Genomic DNA, 17,737 nt, shown 5'->3' on the forward strand with positions numbered 1-17,737 from the left:
CATTCTACTCATTATGGAAGAGGGAATAGTCGAATGAAAGTTTTTTAAAGGAAAGATTACTCTTTTACTGGCAATATTATTGTGGAAGAAAACAGAATCATTGTTTATGTAAGTTACATATATTGTGGCTTGGATCTAAAAGAGCCAGTGTCACTTTTTGGCAAAAATGAGATGATCGTGAATTTTAACGCTTATAAATGTATATTCTCTTGTTTGCAAAAAAGGCAAATGTTAATATGAATGATATATATTCCAAACTATTTCATGTTGATATTTGTTCTTCTTGCACAAGAAAACATCCATTTATATGCGTTAAAATTGAAGAATATCTCGTTTTTGCCAAAAAGTAACATTTAGATCCAAGCCACATATATATATATATATATATATATATATATATGGTCTAGGAATTAATTCGTGCGGGTGGACAAGAGATGGCACAACGAACGGAGCGTCCCACAGTTCCGTGTATCCACACATGTGTTGCAAACCCCTGTCATCGCGTATCGTTCGTAGTATAGGGCAGTGGATTAAAGCGTCAACAACACCAGTTTGTAGTTAAGTGAACATGGCGCAATTTGTGCCTGATAAAGTGTTTTTGCGGGGTGTCCTGCTGCATTACTTTAACATGCAGAAAAGTGCGACTGAAAGTCATCGTATTTTGGTGGAAGTGTATGGTGACCATGCTCTAGCTCAGCGAACGTGTCAGAAGTGGTTTGCACGGTTTAGAAGTGGTGATTTCGGCTTGGCAGACCAAGAGCGAGCTGGACAGCCAAAACAATTTCAAGACGAAGAATTGACAGCATTGCTCGAGCAGGATTCGTGTCAAACGCAGGAACAACTTGCAGCAGCATTAGGCGTTGATCAAACAACAGTCTCCAAACGCTTGAAAGCCATGGGAATGACTCAAAAGATGTCACATTGGGTTCCACATGAATTGAAAGACAGAGACGTTGAAAGACGAAAAACCATTTGCGAATTGCTGCTTCAACGACAGAGCAGAAAGGGGTTCCTGCATCGAATTATTACGGGTGATGAGAAGTGGATCCATTACGAGAACCCTAAACGAAAAAAGGCCTGGGTGAAACCAGGTGAACCAGGTCCATCACAACCAAAACGAGATATTCACTGTGCAAAGGTTATGCTGTGCATATGGTGGGATATGAAAGGTGTGGTGTACTATGAGCTGCTGCAACCGGGTGAAACTATGAATGGAGAACGTTATCGACGACAATTAATGCGTTTGAAGCAAGCTCTGGCCAGAACACGACCAGAATTGGAGAACAGACATGATAAACTTATTGTTCAACATGATAACGCTCGCCCACATGTCGCAAAACCGGTCAAAACCTATTTAGAAAATGTCGGATGGGAAGTTTTACCCCACCCGCCGTATTCACCAGACGTTGCTCCTTCGGACTACTACTTGTTCGATTGCATGAACAACGATTTGATTGGACAGCGGTTTACTTCTTCAGAAGATATCGAAACATGGGTCTCTGACTGGATCGCTTCCAAGGATGAGGACTTCTTTCGCCACGGAATCCGTACATTGCCTGACAGATGGGCGAAAGTGGTGGCTAGCGATGGACAATATTTTTCTTAAGGTATTTATGTGTTTGTACTACAGCTTCAATGTGTGCGTACCAACCGCACGAATTAATTCCTAGACCAAATATATATATATATATATATATATATATATATATATATATATATATATATATATATTACTTTGATTCTCATCGTACCATTTATATTACTTAATACTAGGTATCTTAAAAAGTGTTCGAGTAACAGCGAAAACATAATGTGTAATCGAACCGAAAAATACAAGTTAATTTCAGTGGAAGACATTGATTGTGAACGAAATATTAAATAGTGTTAAAATAGTTGTTGCAGTGTTTTCGTAATACTTAAAATGTGTTCGACTTACGTTAACTATGTACATATATATATATATATATATATATATATATATATATATATATATATATATTAAATAGTTTCAGTACTGCTATAGTTATTCGTTTCTCTTCACGATAGGTTGGAACCTACGTAGAGAAGATGTTTTTGTCAGAGTTGTCTGGAAATGTAATTGATCTGTGTCCAGTAGGAGCGCTAACATCCAAACCGTATGCATTCACAGCTAGGCCATGGGAAACCAGAAGAACAGAGAGTGTGGATGTCCTAGATGCTGTAGGAAGTAATATTGTAGTATCAACAAGGACGGGAGAAGTTCTTAGAATTTTACCGAGAGTAAATGAGGTAATTTGTGAATATATTTTCTTCTTTCTTTTTTTTTAAAAAAAAATCTGTTCTTGCCATATGTGCTTAGATAATTTTTTTGATTTTTTTGTTGTGTAATAAGAAATCTTTATATGTGTACAAATTATTATATGAGGGGGATCCATAAGTAATGATCAGAAGTATGTAGAAGGGGAAGGGGTAAAAGTCTGGGGGGGAAGGGAGGAGTAAAAGTAAAAGTCTAGGTCTAGAGAATAATGTGTATTCGAGCAGTTCAAACCATCAGTAGAGCTTTTAGAGCTTTTTCAAGCAAAAGTACTTGATGACACCTATCACTTTTTTTTCTCCATTTTCGTGTTATCACCTCAATTGATCGTATTCAGATGAATCACCAGAAATCATGACTTTATTTATTTATTTATTTATTTATTTTTTTATACAGAGAATTATCAAGGGTATAGAGAAGCGAAATTATTTTATTTAGATTTTTATGTCCATTACAAATGTACGATTAATTACTTTGGGATCACCCCTTGTATTACTTGCAATTAATAGTATGTTTCAGTTGAATACAAATATTAATATTAGTAACAGGAGCTTTCAAATGGATGAATTCTTGATAGACTTGCTGTTTTGGTTGCTTAAGTTTACCAGAATTTTGTTTGATCATCAGGTGAGTTTGGCATCCTTTAATCGAAACCTAGATTATGTTTTTTTACTCTCCAACTGCTTGCCGAAATCTCGTTATATGTAAAAAGTTGGCTGAAACCGGGTATTGTGGTTCTTCGTGTTAGTGGAAAATAACACGGATTTAGACAACTTCTAATTATATCAACCTTGATTTCTCTCTCACTGTCTCAGCAAATGACATTCAGCCAACCACAATAACGGTTTCGCATTCTATGGGCGTGTCCCCATTCATTGAGGGCCAAATGAAGCTCATATGAACACGTCCACCGGATGTTAAACACAACTTTAGTGCGCAAAACCAGCTAAATAGGAGTACTAATTAGTCGACTGGTGTTGTCAAAGAAAATTCAAAACTGGATAGTTAAAGTTATATTGTAAGATAACTATGGAACCGTTGTCTACATTAGTAATTACAACAAACAAATTATGGTTTATCGTACATGTATCTACATCATACTCTTTAACTGCTCATATATGAGACCTAACATTGACTATATTATGTTTACTTTATTTTTTCTAAAGTGGTCACTTGATTGTAAACGTTTAAATACTCAGTTGGTTCCAAAAGGTGCGGCTTTATTATTATATTCGTAAACTATTCACAATCACTTTAACCACACTTGCTATCACAACGATGAAGGAAGGAGAGTAGTTGCTCATTGACTCTCTTCACTTCACGACTGATCTGTGTCCCTTGTTCTTTGCGCTGTTGTTCGCCGTTCGCCAAACACTTGCAAATATCCGCTGTGTGACCACTGATTTCCTTTTCAAAGTATTGTCAAATATCCACTATGTGATCACTGATTCCCTTTTCAAAGTATTGTCACTGGTATAAGGATGATAGTGATTTCAATAACACTGAAATACTAACTTTGTCTTGCACAAGTTCGAATATAATTATACTTGGAACTCCGCCAATATAACAAACTGAATTATGTTCTATTAATTCTGTATGACTCTATGCGGATTCAAATTTTATAACTGAGGTCCTTGCTCAGGCGTTTTCTTTCTAAAGTAACGTCGCATAATATGTGTAAAAGACACTTTCATGGAACGATGCGCCTTAACGTGAGGTGCGTGTATTGGGAGTCAGAAGACTGAAGTTCAGCAACTTTCGCCATCTTAATTTTCGAGACATGCTCGCCCGTGATTGGTGGAGATTTCCACGTGGCGTGGAGGACGTCCTCCCAACGCATACTGAGACTTGGGAGCGACTCTGTTTCCACAGGAAAACACAATGGTCTGTTGTTTGAACTAAGTAAATTTAGAGTCTTATCAAAAAGACTGGCGTCGAACAGACCTGAGAATCGATTTTGAGACGTAATAGTGAGCGTATTCAGTCCACTAAAATGCAATGTTCATGAAATATATTGCATAAAATTATTAATCTATTCCCTTTTTCCGTTTAATAATTGAGCACAAAATTAACTAGTGACGTAGCATTTAATTACTTAACAACTTTCAGATTCACAACGGAACACAATCATTCGTCGTGTACTCATTATTAGTGATGCAAAAAGAAAGCCGGCTTTTTCAAGGTGGATTTTTTTTTTTTTTTCATAAAAGTCTAGCTTTTGGGGAAAAATGAAAATTTTCGCTTTTTTTTAACTTTTTATGACTTTTTGTTCAAATACTACTTTGTTTCCTTGTAGTGGATTTTACAAGTAAGGAAGTGCGTTTACATCATCAATACTTGTGAGTCATATATTCAATCTTGATTGATTTTCGAACTAGCATTGCAGTTTTTATCTTCAGGTGTAAGTTATACAACCCATATATCCCAAGTGTCGCTTTGGTTGCCTAAACTTTTTTTTATCAAGTACCCCTGGAAATTATGCATCTTGATATATATGTGTTACTCGTCACCTGAATTCAATATGGCAGCAAGGAAATTGTGTCATAAACCAAAAATCAAATACCAAAACATTTTTGTTTTGATATAAGATCTTGTTTCATCTTATTCTCCATTCGGGAAGCATTTTATCATGAGCTTCAGAGAGTTCAGTTTCAAAACTAAAGCCATAAATGTTATCTAAGATACGATGTTAGTATTGACAGATGATGATGTATTTACAGAATTCTTCTCTCTTTACTACTGTGTTATGTCAAGATTTTTGAGATAAGAAACTTGTAAATAGCGTTTTAAACGTTCTCTCTCTCTTTCATTTTAACAGTCTGAATAAATGTTGTATAGTTACAGTAAAGTTTTAATTTATTCATATAAAAGTTTAAAACTTTACTAAAACATTTTTGTCGTTGAATGTTAATCTACTACCTCTATAAACAATTCGTTGAAACTAGAAAAACCGCTGCGTCCTCCGATTTGCCCTTTTGTTTCCTATCGAATGTCCGATTTTCCTTGATTTTCTAAGTTTTTCAGGGTTTTCTCTTCAGAATAGAGTAACTAAAGTCTTTTCGTGTATAAAGCGAAAGTGGTACGTACTGTTCTCTTCACTGAAACTGAAATCCTAAAATCTGCCACGCAAAAAAGCCACTGAAAAAAATTTCGTTTAATTAAGGCTTTTCATTTCGAGTCCTTGCATTTCTATTTGTTATAGAGTATTGTAGGTCCCGTAGATCACTGTTGAACGTCATATACGAGCATTTGAAATTCTTACAGCATAGACTAATTTTCTGTAACCAAATTCCTAGCATGCCTGCACTGAATTAATGTTGGTGTGGTAGTCGCAGTTTGTTCTTAGAGAGTACAAAATTTTTATGTTGACGAAGTGCCATGAGGCAATTGAGTGCGAACTCGTGTCTATAGTAGAAATCACAGTTCAGATGTAGTGCATGGAAGTCGAGGGTCAGATGAAAAATAATGTAAGGCAGTAGTCTCTACTATATATAGAGTGGCGATAATGAAAGTGAAACTTTCATTTATTCGTCCCATGTGAGGATTTTCCGAATGTAGGTGTGCTTTATTTTGGTACTTAAGTCATATGATATGGCCGTACCGAAATCAAAAGAACTTGAGGTGGAAGTCTCCGTGTGAATCCTCCTTCGTTTTAAAAATTACGTACGCGTGGGCAGATCAATGCGAACTTTTACTAATTGTACGCTATGTTCTCTCCTCTTATTCGTTCAGAATTCTGAAGATAAACCAGAATTAGATTTAAATCATTGTTGGTTATACAATAGTTGAAGAGTATTACAAGCAGTGCCATTCCCTATTTGTGACCCTGCTTTGAAATCTTAGAAATAGACAAATATAAATTAGGCTGTAGTCGTAAGTGCAAAGATATTCCTGTAGTTGATTTTGGATTACCACTCGCACATGTCGTACTGAATTTAGTGAAATTATTTCTACACATGATTAATTATTGAACATAACATAAACAGTCCATAACAAGAACAGATTGTCATGATACGCAAGAAACACATTTTAAAGATAATATGAACTCACTTTAGTTGTTCTGTTCATAGTTTATGCTGCTTCTATAATTTCAGCGACTCGCTTGTAAGTAAAAGAAACTAAAGTGAGTTAATATTATCTTAAAAGTAGACTGTGATACTGCTGTTTACCAGACTTACTGCATTATTACACAGTATTAGTTCACACGTATCTCAACATGGCCACCTGTCTCTCAAATTCAACGTCTTTTGAGTGATACTTGGCCGGTATTGGGATAAGGCATCTTTTGAGTAGTAGCAAAATAAAATTTTGTTTTCAGACCTATTTTATGAAGAATATGTACTTTTTATTCTAGGATGTAAATGAGGAATGGCTATCAGATAAATCGAGGTTTGCATGTGATGGATTGAAACGTCAGAGGTTAGTCGCGCCAATGGTAAAGAACAAGAAAGGAGAGTTGGAGCCTGTGGATTGGGAAGATGCGTTAGTTGCTGTTGGCAAAGCCATAAAGAACGCTGGAAATAAAATTGGTGCAGTGGCTGGAGGTCTAGTTGATGCAGAGGTCAGTGATTTAGTATGTTCTCTAACTTTGTCGTAATTCAGAGAAAAATCCTGTTTCGTCTGTAGTGTGTGTTTAGAAGTAGACAGCTGGAGTTGACGATAAAATGATTTCCTTTTAATTGAAATACGGTAATACTTGTTCCAATCGAGGGTTCCGGAATTTTCCTTAGATTTAAATAATATAGGAAGATATAGTGAATTCAAAAATTTTATCAGATATTCACTTTCCTTTTTATTGAATATTGTTCTTTCTTTTTAAACCATCATTTTTCCTATGTGATAAGAATAGAAGCTTGCTAAAAGTATATTGTATTGATGTTCAGTGTTTCTTGCCGCAGTTAAACTTATACATGACAAGTTTACAATTATGCTAGAGAACTAATATATCACGTAACAGTTTTTACTACGGAGGGAGCGAAAAAACCAACTTACGTCGCTTGTATGTGTATATTTGTTCGTTTGTTGAAGTTCAGCGTCACTTTTCAGTACCGACACTATGTGAGACAGAGACCTACACTTTATGGTGGAGTCCGAACTACCGTAATTTGTTCAAATTTTAATGCTTTGCTATCCGGAATAGAACCCGGGACCATGAGCTATATGTGGATTGTATGATACGAAACTATCACTTCTGAGATGTGGATTTATTTATATTAAAATCCATATATGAGATCATCTCTCTTTCAAATATTTGAAAAGGAAAAGACAATTTTCGCAGTATAAACGAGGGATATTGCTTTTATATATGGGGCATTCCATGTGAAGTAATCAAATATTAAATAGAATGGTTGCTCGACCATCATGATTTTTCTCTTATATATATATATATATATATATATATTGTAAGGTTCCGCGTGTCCCCATAACATCCGATAACCATGTGTACTAACACGTGCTAATGGTAAACAAAACAACGTAGACGACGGACCCGAAGAGAAGTCGCCAACATTCGCCAACAGTCGGAAGGACGAGGATAACCGAAGGAAGCCGACACTTCAGGATAAAAGGGAGCTGCACGCCTCGACCAGTATCAATCTGCCCAGGTTGATCAAACCACCTAAAAAACCCTCTCACGACACTTGGTCACCGGGTTCCTATCTTAATCTAACCCAATATATTAGAGAAACTACATATTATAATTTTTGTAATTAAGAAGACTTTTTATAATAAAAGGTGAAGGGAAAGTCCAAATCCTGAGTACATTAATTGCTCTATCCAAGAAATTTTACAATATATATATAATATGTGTGTGTAATTTTCACTTACGGTTACCTCAATAATGCTGAGAAAGATTATCAGATTTTATTTTCATCTGTCGCAATCTTGGATTTAGACTCAATTTTCTTCACTGCTGCATGCGAAAATGAGTTTGCTGTGGTGTAGAAAACAGGCTGCAAGATGGGGAGTACGGAAGACAGAAAGTTGTGATTTGCATGATCTTAAGCAGAGATATCGGTCTTCCTAAAACCTATATTAATGTTTTGATAAAAGTTTCAAGCTCTCAGCCGTCAAAAGTACAAAATTTGCTAATTTTGAAAGCTTGTAGAATGAAACATATTTGAAGTCACAGAATGGTGTTTTAACACAGTAACTATAGCTAGAAGGGTTTTTAGTAATGGTGATACATAGCTGGAGTTGAAAGTCCTTCATGTCAATTTTTGGCTCCGAAAATTAAAATAAATAAATAAATTTTGGCCCTAGAGACTCCTATTGGTTCTGAATAGAAACTGGATTATTTTGTGGTTTGCACTAATGAACGATTTACAAGTTGGAGAATCGGACGGAAATAATGTTCGAAGTAAAAAGATGATATTTTGGAGCGGAAATTCATCTGTGATAAAATTAGCCTTCTCGCCGTCCACAGGGTAGATTAGGGGAAACTTTGAAAAATTAAATAATTACTCCATTTTTTTATTGCCGATTCGGATTCTACGAGGAAAGATAAGTAAATTTTATTCGAAACTTTTTTCGATTCCTTATAAATAGAGCTGATATAATCTCTGAAAACTAGGCACTAAGGTTTTTTCAGTGGGGAGCTCCCACGTTACATTTTAGAATACATCTGCAATAAACAATATCGATCTTTTGTCTTAAACGTTTATTCGATTCGTGGAATGTGACGTGGAAGATTGCTTTGCATTCGGCGTGAATTCAGATAATGCATATGTGGCAGTGCAATTAGAGTACGTTTGTTTTATCTTGGCACGCTTCCCGCCAGTGCACTTCGTTGGTTTTTAAAGTACTTTCTGCTAGTATTCACGGGAACGTTTTAATCCAATAGCCGTGTTATTGGCTTTGTCGTGTAGGTGATGTCAGTTGTCAGCCAGCCCATCAATTGAGGTCAGTGCTATTTGGCGGGTATTTAAAATGCTTAGTTGCCACACGCAAAAAATTGTGTTACAGGGACTTGTGAGTAGTGTGGCGTTTTGCTGTTTCCTAGCATATTGTAACTGTCAACTTAACCGTGGCATGGCAACAATGCGTTGCAGACAGATCCATCCTTTAGGTGGGAAGCGTGCCAAGATGAAACAAACTGGGTGCAGTCTGCAGTCATAATCGTAGTTGACTGTCAAGCATTTTATCATCTGCCTCTCTCCGTAGTCATGAAACTAGACAAAACTAGTTCAAAAGCAACAAATAAACTCAGTTCAAAACGAACGATGCAACTCAACGAATGTAGTAAAATTATCCAATTGAATGTGTCAGTAGTGCCCAAAATGTGAAATAAAATACACTTCACAAATAATACAAAATAAACGAGTGAAGTGAATGGTAAACAAACTTCTTGATTAATAATTAGATGAACATATTTCTCAATTAAAGAAGTGGGTATCAAATATAAAAAATGTCCGATAGCCTCTGAGGTACCGTATGTGTGAACCACGGGGAGATGCATGCTTGGTGGGCAACTACTGTTACTACCGCACGCTGCACCTAATTGCACTGTCACATTTGGATTATCTGAATTCACGCCGAATGTAAAACAATCTTCCACTCCACCTATCACGAGTGAAGAAAATGTTTAAGACAAAAATTGATACTGTTTGTCGCAGATTTATTCTGAAATGAAACGTGGGAGCTTTCCATTCAAGAAATCTTAGTAAATCTAGTTTTCAGAGATTACAGCACCATCTGTCACAAATAGGAAAAAAATGTTTCGAATAAAATTTACTTATTGTTTCCTGTAGAATCCGAATCTGCAGTAAAAAATTGGGAGGGGGAGCTCATTTAAGTTTTCGAAGTTAGCGCCACTCCTCCCCAGAACGAGGGGGCGGGGGGCTGATATTGCCACGAGTGAATTTCTTCGTTCAAAATATTAATGCTTTATTTCCAACATTCTTTCGTACGATACTTATTTTTCCAGATGTTTTGTGGTCTCAAGTTAAAAAAACTAACCTTATATATAAGGATTTTCAGGGCCTATATATTGTTCATCAGTGCAAACCACGAAATGAAATTACAGTTTCTATTCAGAACTAGAAATTTTTCAAAATTTTTGATTTTCAGAGCCAAAAATTGGCATGGAGAACCATAGATGTTCACCCTCGCGAGGGTGGCCCTCTCGAGGGCATCCTCACCCTCAAATTCCCTCGCCCCAATGATGCGAGGGCGAGGAGAAATTCCCAACACGGAGGCGAGGGCGATTACAACTCCCTTCGCGATGGCGAGGGTGAACGAGGGCGAGGGTGTACGAAGGCGAGATCAACTTCCACTGCGATGACGAGGGTGCGCGAGGGCGAGGAACAATTTCCTTCGGGAGAACGAGGGCACGCGAGGGCGATGGACAACTCCCATCGCAAGGGCAAGGGACAACTTTTACTGCGAGGACGAGGGTGCGCGAGGGCGATGACAAGTTTCCAGCACGAGGGTTAGGGTGAACGAGGGCGAGGACTAACTGTCACTGCGAGGGCGAACGAGGACGAGGGACTACTGCCAGTGCGAGGGCGAGGGTGAGTGAGGTCGGGATAAAATGAACATCTATATGAAGAACTTTCTTGAAAAACTATATTTTACTATTTCTTGAAAAACCTTTCCAGTCTTTGGTGCATGGTCCAATGGTCTTATCTCAAAACATGTTTTCAGGGGAGCCAAATTTTCTAAAGAATCAAAGAGAAAATATGACTTAAGGTATTTCGTTAATTTTATTTATTTTGGGTGCAGCATACGCTCTAATAAATAATTGGCCATTGTGCCTTAAGTTATGTTTTCTGGTAGATTTTAAAGTTTGTTTTATCTCTCCTTAAATGTAGTATTTTTGACTTAAGCTCCTTTGACCATGCATCAAAGATATGTAAAAATTAAATATAAAGAGAAGGAAAAATATAAAAAAACTTTCCCCTGGATAGAAATTAACGTGGAAAATACACAATCAGCACAAATACTGAAGGGGTATCAAAAGAAGAAAAACTTGGCTTCGATACTAAGATTTTTTTTTAATGAAATTGTGTTCAGAAATAAATTTTCTTGTTCTCACGCTACTACTAATTTCTACCTAACTTTTGGCTAATCCTCGCAGAGTCTGAACTATCTTGACGTCATGAGAGACGCGCGAGAGACCAGAGAATCACATGACACGTTTGCGATTCCCGAAATTGCATGAGTCACTTTGCTGTAATGTATTAACTAGTTGGCATGTAGAAGGAGAGGGCTCTCATGTGTATAGCATGAGCATGAATAGATATGAAGCCATTTATTGTGTCTGCTTTGAAAGTAATGGTGAAATTTCGAATTTAGTTTAATATTCTGAATTTGTGTTGTAGAGAAACAAACATAGGATATTGCATTATTTTTGTTCCTCGATAGTGTGCAATCGACAAATAGTGTTGCCATGGTGGCCTGTGTGAGTATTTTGGGTATTTCAGAAGTAAGCTGCACCATTGCAGAAACTTGTATGAGAGCTAGGTTCAAACCCTGGTATAGGAAATAAAATAATGTAGACTCCACCTGGAAATTATACAGGTAGAAGGAATTCATAGTGCCATATTCAACATCACTCACATGAAATTCGAATCACTTCTGCATTTTTATAAGGATTCAAAATTGAAATGAGAACTCCTGCTAAATTGGTTGTTTATGTAGTGGCGATTCCTTGATGGAAAAAAAAATAATAATTTTTCTGTACTGATAGTGGGATTTTTTTCTACATCAACAGCCATAAGAGTTCTCACTCCATCTTTGAATCCTTTCACTATAAGTGCAAATGTAATTCAGTAATTACATTTGCAGAACATTTGTAATAACAGAGTAATTCGATTTTCATCTAAATGACTTAACGTTGTATACACTGGTGATACGTTCATTAAAATTATTACAGACATAATCAATAAAATTACTTTTCTTACTTTAAAAAAAAAAAAAAAAAAAAAAAAAAAGAAATATCAGGACTGTTCATAGCGTAACATTAGATCTCTGCAAGACTGATAATTTAAATTTTCCTCTAAGGCAAGAAATACTGAAGATTAAGTCCTAATGTAATAGGTTTAAATAAAATATGTGTGTTGTAAATACTAATACACATTCATGGATATTTTTTTTAATGAAACGCCACTGTATTATTATTATTATTATTATTATTATTATTATTATTATTATTATTATTATTATTATTATTATTTTGCAGGCTTTGGTAGCGTTAAAAGATCTTCTTAATAGGCTAGGCTCAGAAGCACTTTGCACGGAAGAAATATTCCCTTTAGATGGTTCTGGCACTGATCTTCGCTCTAACTATTTGCTTAACACGAAGATTGCAGGTAAGATACCAAATATGATTTTAGAAAATTTTCTTTTCTTTGAAAAAAACTTCTTTATTTGCGTTTTTGGTTATCACTGTCACTGTATATCAAATCATACTTCAGTGTTTCCATCTAAAAACAAAGCAAAAGTAAATAGTAGGTGTTCAACAAGTTAGTCTTGTTCGTAATTTTCTAAACAATATTTGTAGAAAGTTGACGAAACATTGACGATGATTCTCAATTTTTTTTCTGAGTACGTCCGTCATTTATATATATAGAAGAATTTGTAGAGACTGATTTTTTTTATTTATTTTAATTCTGCTGTATAGAGCTAAACTTCTTGTCTTCGGCCGTAAATGTTATCAAAATATTGAATCTCCTAGTGAAAATATATTGTCTTTTTTAAAAAAAAAATAAACGTAGACTCGTGTTCAACTAGACAGAACCAGATAGATTCATGCAGTTTACTGATTTAGTTTGTTACTTATAATTGTATTATGAACCCATATCAATAATAGTTAAACATGTTTGGACTGGCTTCATTTTAGATATTGTTGATGTAAACATGGAGTATCATTTAGAATTATCTAGAATCTTGAAATTAGATTGACGTAAGAAGAAGAAGAAGAAGAAGAAGTACTAGTAGAAGAAGAAGAAAATAATAATAATAATAATAATAATAAATATTATTATTATTAATGTTTTTTTTTTTAATTTTCAGTTTTCAGTCTGTAGTTTTCTTCAATATTGTGGAATATTTAATATCGGTAAAATATTTTTATATGTAAACATATTTTTGTTTTATAATGCTAGTGACCTTTGCAGTTGTAGGTGTATGATAATAATATTGTTCTCGTTACTTGCAGGTGTGGAAGAAGCAGATTTGATTCTTCTAATTGGAACAAACCCACGGTTTGAAGCTCCGCTCTTTAATTCACGTATTCGCAAAGGATACGTTCATAATGAACTTGAAATTGCACTTATAGGACCAAAAGTAGATCTTTCTTATGAATATGAGGTAAGAACATTTTCTTTTCGATGACTTAGAATAAGAAGTAGATAGCGTAAGTAATTTTTAAAAACTTTCTGCTGTAACAAAGGAAAATATATTTTTCTCGAAGCTGGACCCAAAATTCTTTTTACGATGTATGTTTAAAGGCGAAAATTTTCAAAAACTAATTCAACTCTGTACACTTATATCATGTTCAAGTTGGTTATTTAAAGAAGAGCTGCAGAAACAACAATTGTATGTAAATTAGACGTAAATCTTGGAACGTTTACTATGACGCTCTCACCACACTTAAAAAGAAAGGAAAAAAAAACTATAGATTCTAGATAGGATATACTGAGCAGTATTCTTGTAAATAGTGTTTGATATGAATGATAAGAAATTGAGTTTCTGTTAGTTTCTTCTATACATATGTTCTTTTTTTTTTTTTTTAATTTTATTTAATACATTTTTCGAATTTGCTACTCCTAACTTTATTATTATTATTATCTAATGAGTTTTGTTTTTATTTAAAGTGACGTTCTTGTTTAAAAGCCGAGAAAGTATCAGATATGAGTTGCACTAGCAGATCACTATGTGCATACGTGAATGTTCTGTTTAAAAAATAAATAAATAAATCACGTATGAATTTCCCAATAATTTTGTAGACTTAATAATCGAGTGGTTGTTTGATTAATTTATTTCAGCATCTAGGAGATAACCCAACTGTAATTCAAGATATTGCGTCTGGAAAGCACGCGTTTGCCAAAAAGCTAAAAGATGCGAAGAAACCAATGATAGTGTTAGGGTCTGAGCAACTTCAAAGGGCAGATGGTGGAACAATATTGTCATTAGCTCAAGAAATAGCGGCAAATACAGGCAAAAGTGGTGAGGTAAGTGTTATGTTAAAAGCTTCCAATGTACCCTGAATCTCAAATGTATTTTAATTCCTTCCAATTATGGGTATTGGGTACTCACACTCGCTCAGCCTTTTTCCGTTCCAGCATCTCGCCGGGTTTAGATATTCATGAGGGTTCTCATCTTCTGTCGGTCTACCACCTCTCAGTCTTCACTTACTGCCATGTAACATTTCTTGCTTGTATATCTTTCTTTGTCCGTCCACGTTTTCAATTTTCCTGTTGATCGATTATGTCATTTTTATTTCTTCCGTGATCCTTTGTATTTTGTTAGTCTCCATTCTTCTGAGATATCCAAACCATCGTAGTCTGGGTTTCCTTTATTCGTTCTGTTAACCTTCCTTCCCCAATTTTTTTTCCGTGTTACGTCATTTAACCTTCCCATAGTTACCCTTAGGAATTTCATCTCCTTCCCCTGAAGCCTGTTCCGTCTTTTTGAGTCATTAGCTGTGTCTCCACTATGTTAGTTGCGGGCCGCGGTGGCTCAGTGGTAGAGCGTTCACCTCTGGTGCTTGGCGTCCGGGTTCGATCCCAGCTCCCGCCAAGTGAACTTTGTGGTGGACAAACACCGTGTGCATGGGTTTACTCGGGGTTCTCCCGTTTCCTCCCATTTCTTCATTCCACCGTTTCATTCATTACTCATCATCACCGTCTCCTTTACCTAACCGGCATAACCATGGGACGTAAAATTCAAAGATGTCATTTTCCCCCCCCCCCCACTATGTTAGACAAAATATGTGTTATGCAGCAGTACCTGTATTATCTTATCCCATAGTAGTTCTTTCACCTGTTGGTAAAATCTTCCTCCTTTCTCCAAACTGTTTGCAATTTCCTGCTGCTGCCTTCCATTGTTGCTTATTTCTGTCCCCAAATATACAAAAGTCCACTTCTTTCAGTTCTGCTCCTATTCTTATTTTCTCCCTTTCTCATTTCTTCTTTAATACCTGTACTATTTCGCTTTTTATCTTACTGATTAGGGTCATTTAGACTGAAATGACAACAAGTCTGAGAAATAAAAATGAATTGTATTATTCATGTGAACATGGTTACATTCCCGCGTGCCTGGTGAACACATTTCCAGATGAGAAAAAGCGGAAAGGCTATTACTCACCGCAAGAAAATATGTAGCAGAATATTCTTCTACATGCAACAGGTAGCGCTTTCGGAAGATGCTACTTCCTTCATCAGCCTGTGGTAGACTTCAAAAAGGATAAAAAAAAAAAAACATGAAGGATGGTTAAAAAATGGTTAAAAGGATATATATATATATAAAAAATCTGTCAAACATTAAAACACACGGGAATAGAAACTCACTCAATAGTAATAGCCTTTCCGCTTTTTCTCATTGAATATAATCACCGCTCGCAACATTGTGACATTTCCAAATATCTGGCAAAAGTTAGATACAATTGAGAGACTTCGTTTGTGATAGGATTTTGAGTGAGCGCCCTAAGGTACTAACAGTGCTGGGAATATCAAGGAAGTGGTTCTTTCATTTTGATCTGTTCATTTGTTGGGAACAAATCAAAATCGCAAGGACTCCTATTTGAGGAATATGGCGAGTGTTTTAGAATCTTCACGATGTCATCGTCGAAAGTGTCTGTACCGCATGAGCAGCATAACATCTGGCGTCCACATAAAGCATAATTGGCCCAGACTGGAAGAGATGTGGTCGTCTGCACCACAATGCTGGCCGAAAATGGTGACTCAGGTACAAGATATAGTACGCAGGAATTACGATAATCCCTCCATGACACTTGGTTTGAAAGGATTAATGCCTTGTTGGCCTTAGGTATTATCATCATGATGTTTACGTTTGCTGCTCTTGTCTGACCTTTTTCGGTCGTGTGGACACCAGGTCGCGCTATTCACTGGACTGGTGTTTCTGTTCTAGTTCGTTGGGTCTCCCCCATGTTTCGTCGATCACGATAATGCGGTGTAGAGAATCAACATCTTCTGGCGCAGAACTTCAGTGTAAGCGTGCACATTCTCACCAATACCACTTTGCACCTCCGGCTGACACGCCGGTACCATTCTGACTGCAATCTTTCGCATGCCGAAGTCGTGTGTTACCGTGTGGTGCACTGACGCAGATTAAATAATCAGTTCCATTAGTCAGTTCATTACACATCTATTACCGATCATTTTCGATCAATGTTGACATTCTTCCATTTAATGTTGATCCGTAACCGGTCGATTACAGCCTCCCACCAAATTCTTTGTCTGCTGACTGTCACCCCGCCTAGAATGCCGCAACCCATTTCACAACCGTCTGATAGGCCAAAACACTGTCACCAAGCGCCTCACGTTATTCTCTGTGAATCTGACGTGCATTATGATCTCGTGCAACCTGAAACTTAAGAAAGCACACTGTTGTGATGGGTATACATTGGGGAGGGGGGGGGGGGGGTACGTCACAAGTACCTCACTTTAACAACGTCCACTGACCACGTACCGTAATACGGGAATATGACACATCGAAACGATCACTACATTGCATAAAATCGTATCGATTATTTCAAAAGCAGACTGAATATATGGCGTTCAAACACAAAACATTTTACCTCATTACAGTTTGTCAACTCCAATTTTCACATGCTTTAACCTAGCAACATCTAATATCAAGTATGTTACATATCTATGAATCACTTGCTATCCAACAGAAGCATTCCTTGTTAGACAGTTTTCACTGTTGTAACGATCGTTTAGTAAAGCCTAATACTATTATCCCGTGATGATTCTAGCGATAAAACAATCGGGAAGTAAGAAATTAAATAAACCTAATATAGTTCAAAGATTAGAAAAACGTAAGACTGAATTCCGTATTGAAGTCCTTGAATTTCATTGAATTCTCACTTATAGACAATACGGTGTGGAGGGAAAAATCGGTTGTTCCTTTTATTTATCAGGTACAAATTTACCTTTAAAGTGAGTAACTACATTTATTAAATGAAGAAGTAGGAAATACAAAGTGATGTTTATGTTCTATCTCCAGGGGTGGAAGGTGCTGAATATTTTGCATCGAGTCGCTTCGCAGGTTGCAGCTTTGGATATCGGTTACAAACCAGGGGTCAGCTATATATGTGAAAATCCACCTAAAGTTCTTTATCTCCTGGGAGCTGATGAAGAAGCTCTGAGCAGGCAAGATCTTCCCAGCGATGTTTTTATTATTTATCAAGGTATTTATATGCACTCTCAGTTATAAGATACACTCATTATTGATATATGTAATGTAAATGATCGAAAT

The 17,737-nt window shown here is 36.2% G+C and overlaps 1 protein-coding gene across 2 annotated transcripts in view; it reads left to right on the forward strand.

Moving 5' to 3' along the window:
* Window positions 1-17,669, forward strand: part of ND-75 (NADH dehydrogenase (ubiquinone) 75 kDa subunit) — a gene marked incomplete at its 3' end in the record, with an annotated part of 38,730 nt that extends 21,061 nt beyond the window's left edge. For both annotated transcript variants that reach the window (XM_081736878.1, XM_081736877.1), the window contains 6 exon segments: window positions 2,047-2,268; window positions 6,648-6,854; window positions 12,474-12,603; window positions 13,452-13,603; window positions 14,281-14,466; window positions 17,486-17,669. In XM_081736878.1, the coding sequence (XP_081593004.1) occupies window positions 2,047-2,268; window positions 6,648-6,854; window positions 12,474-12,603; window positions 13,452-13,603; window positions 14,281-14,466; window positions 17,486-17,669 (1,081 nt within the window).
* Window positions 17,670-17,737: the final 68 nt, after the last annotated feature.

The sequence above is a fragment of the Thermobia domestica genome, chromosome 13 (assembly GCF_964235325.1).
Source record: "Thermobia domestica chromosome 13, izTheDome1.hap1.1, whole genome shotgun sequence".
In the NCBI taxonomy this organism is placed as follows: domain Eukaryota; kingdom Metazoa; phylum Arthropoda; class Insecta; order Zygentoma; family Lepismatidae; genus Thermobia; species Thermobia domestica.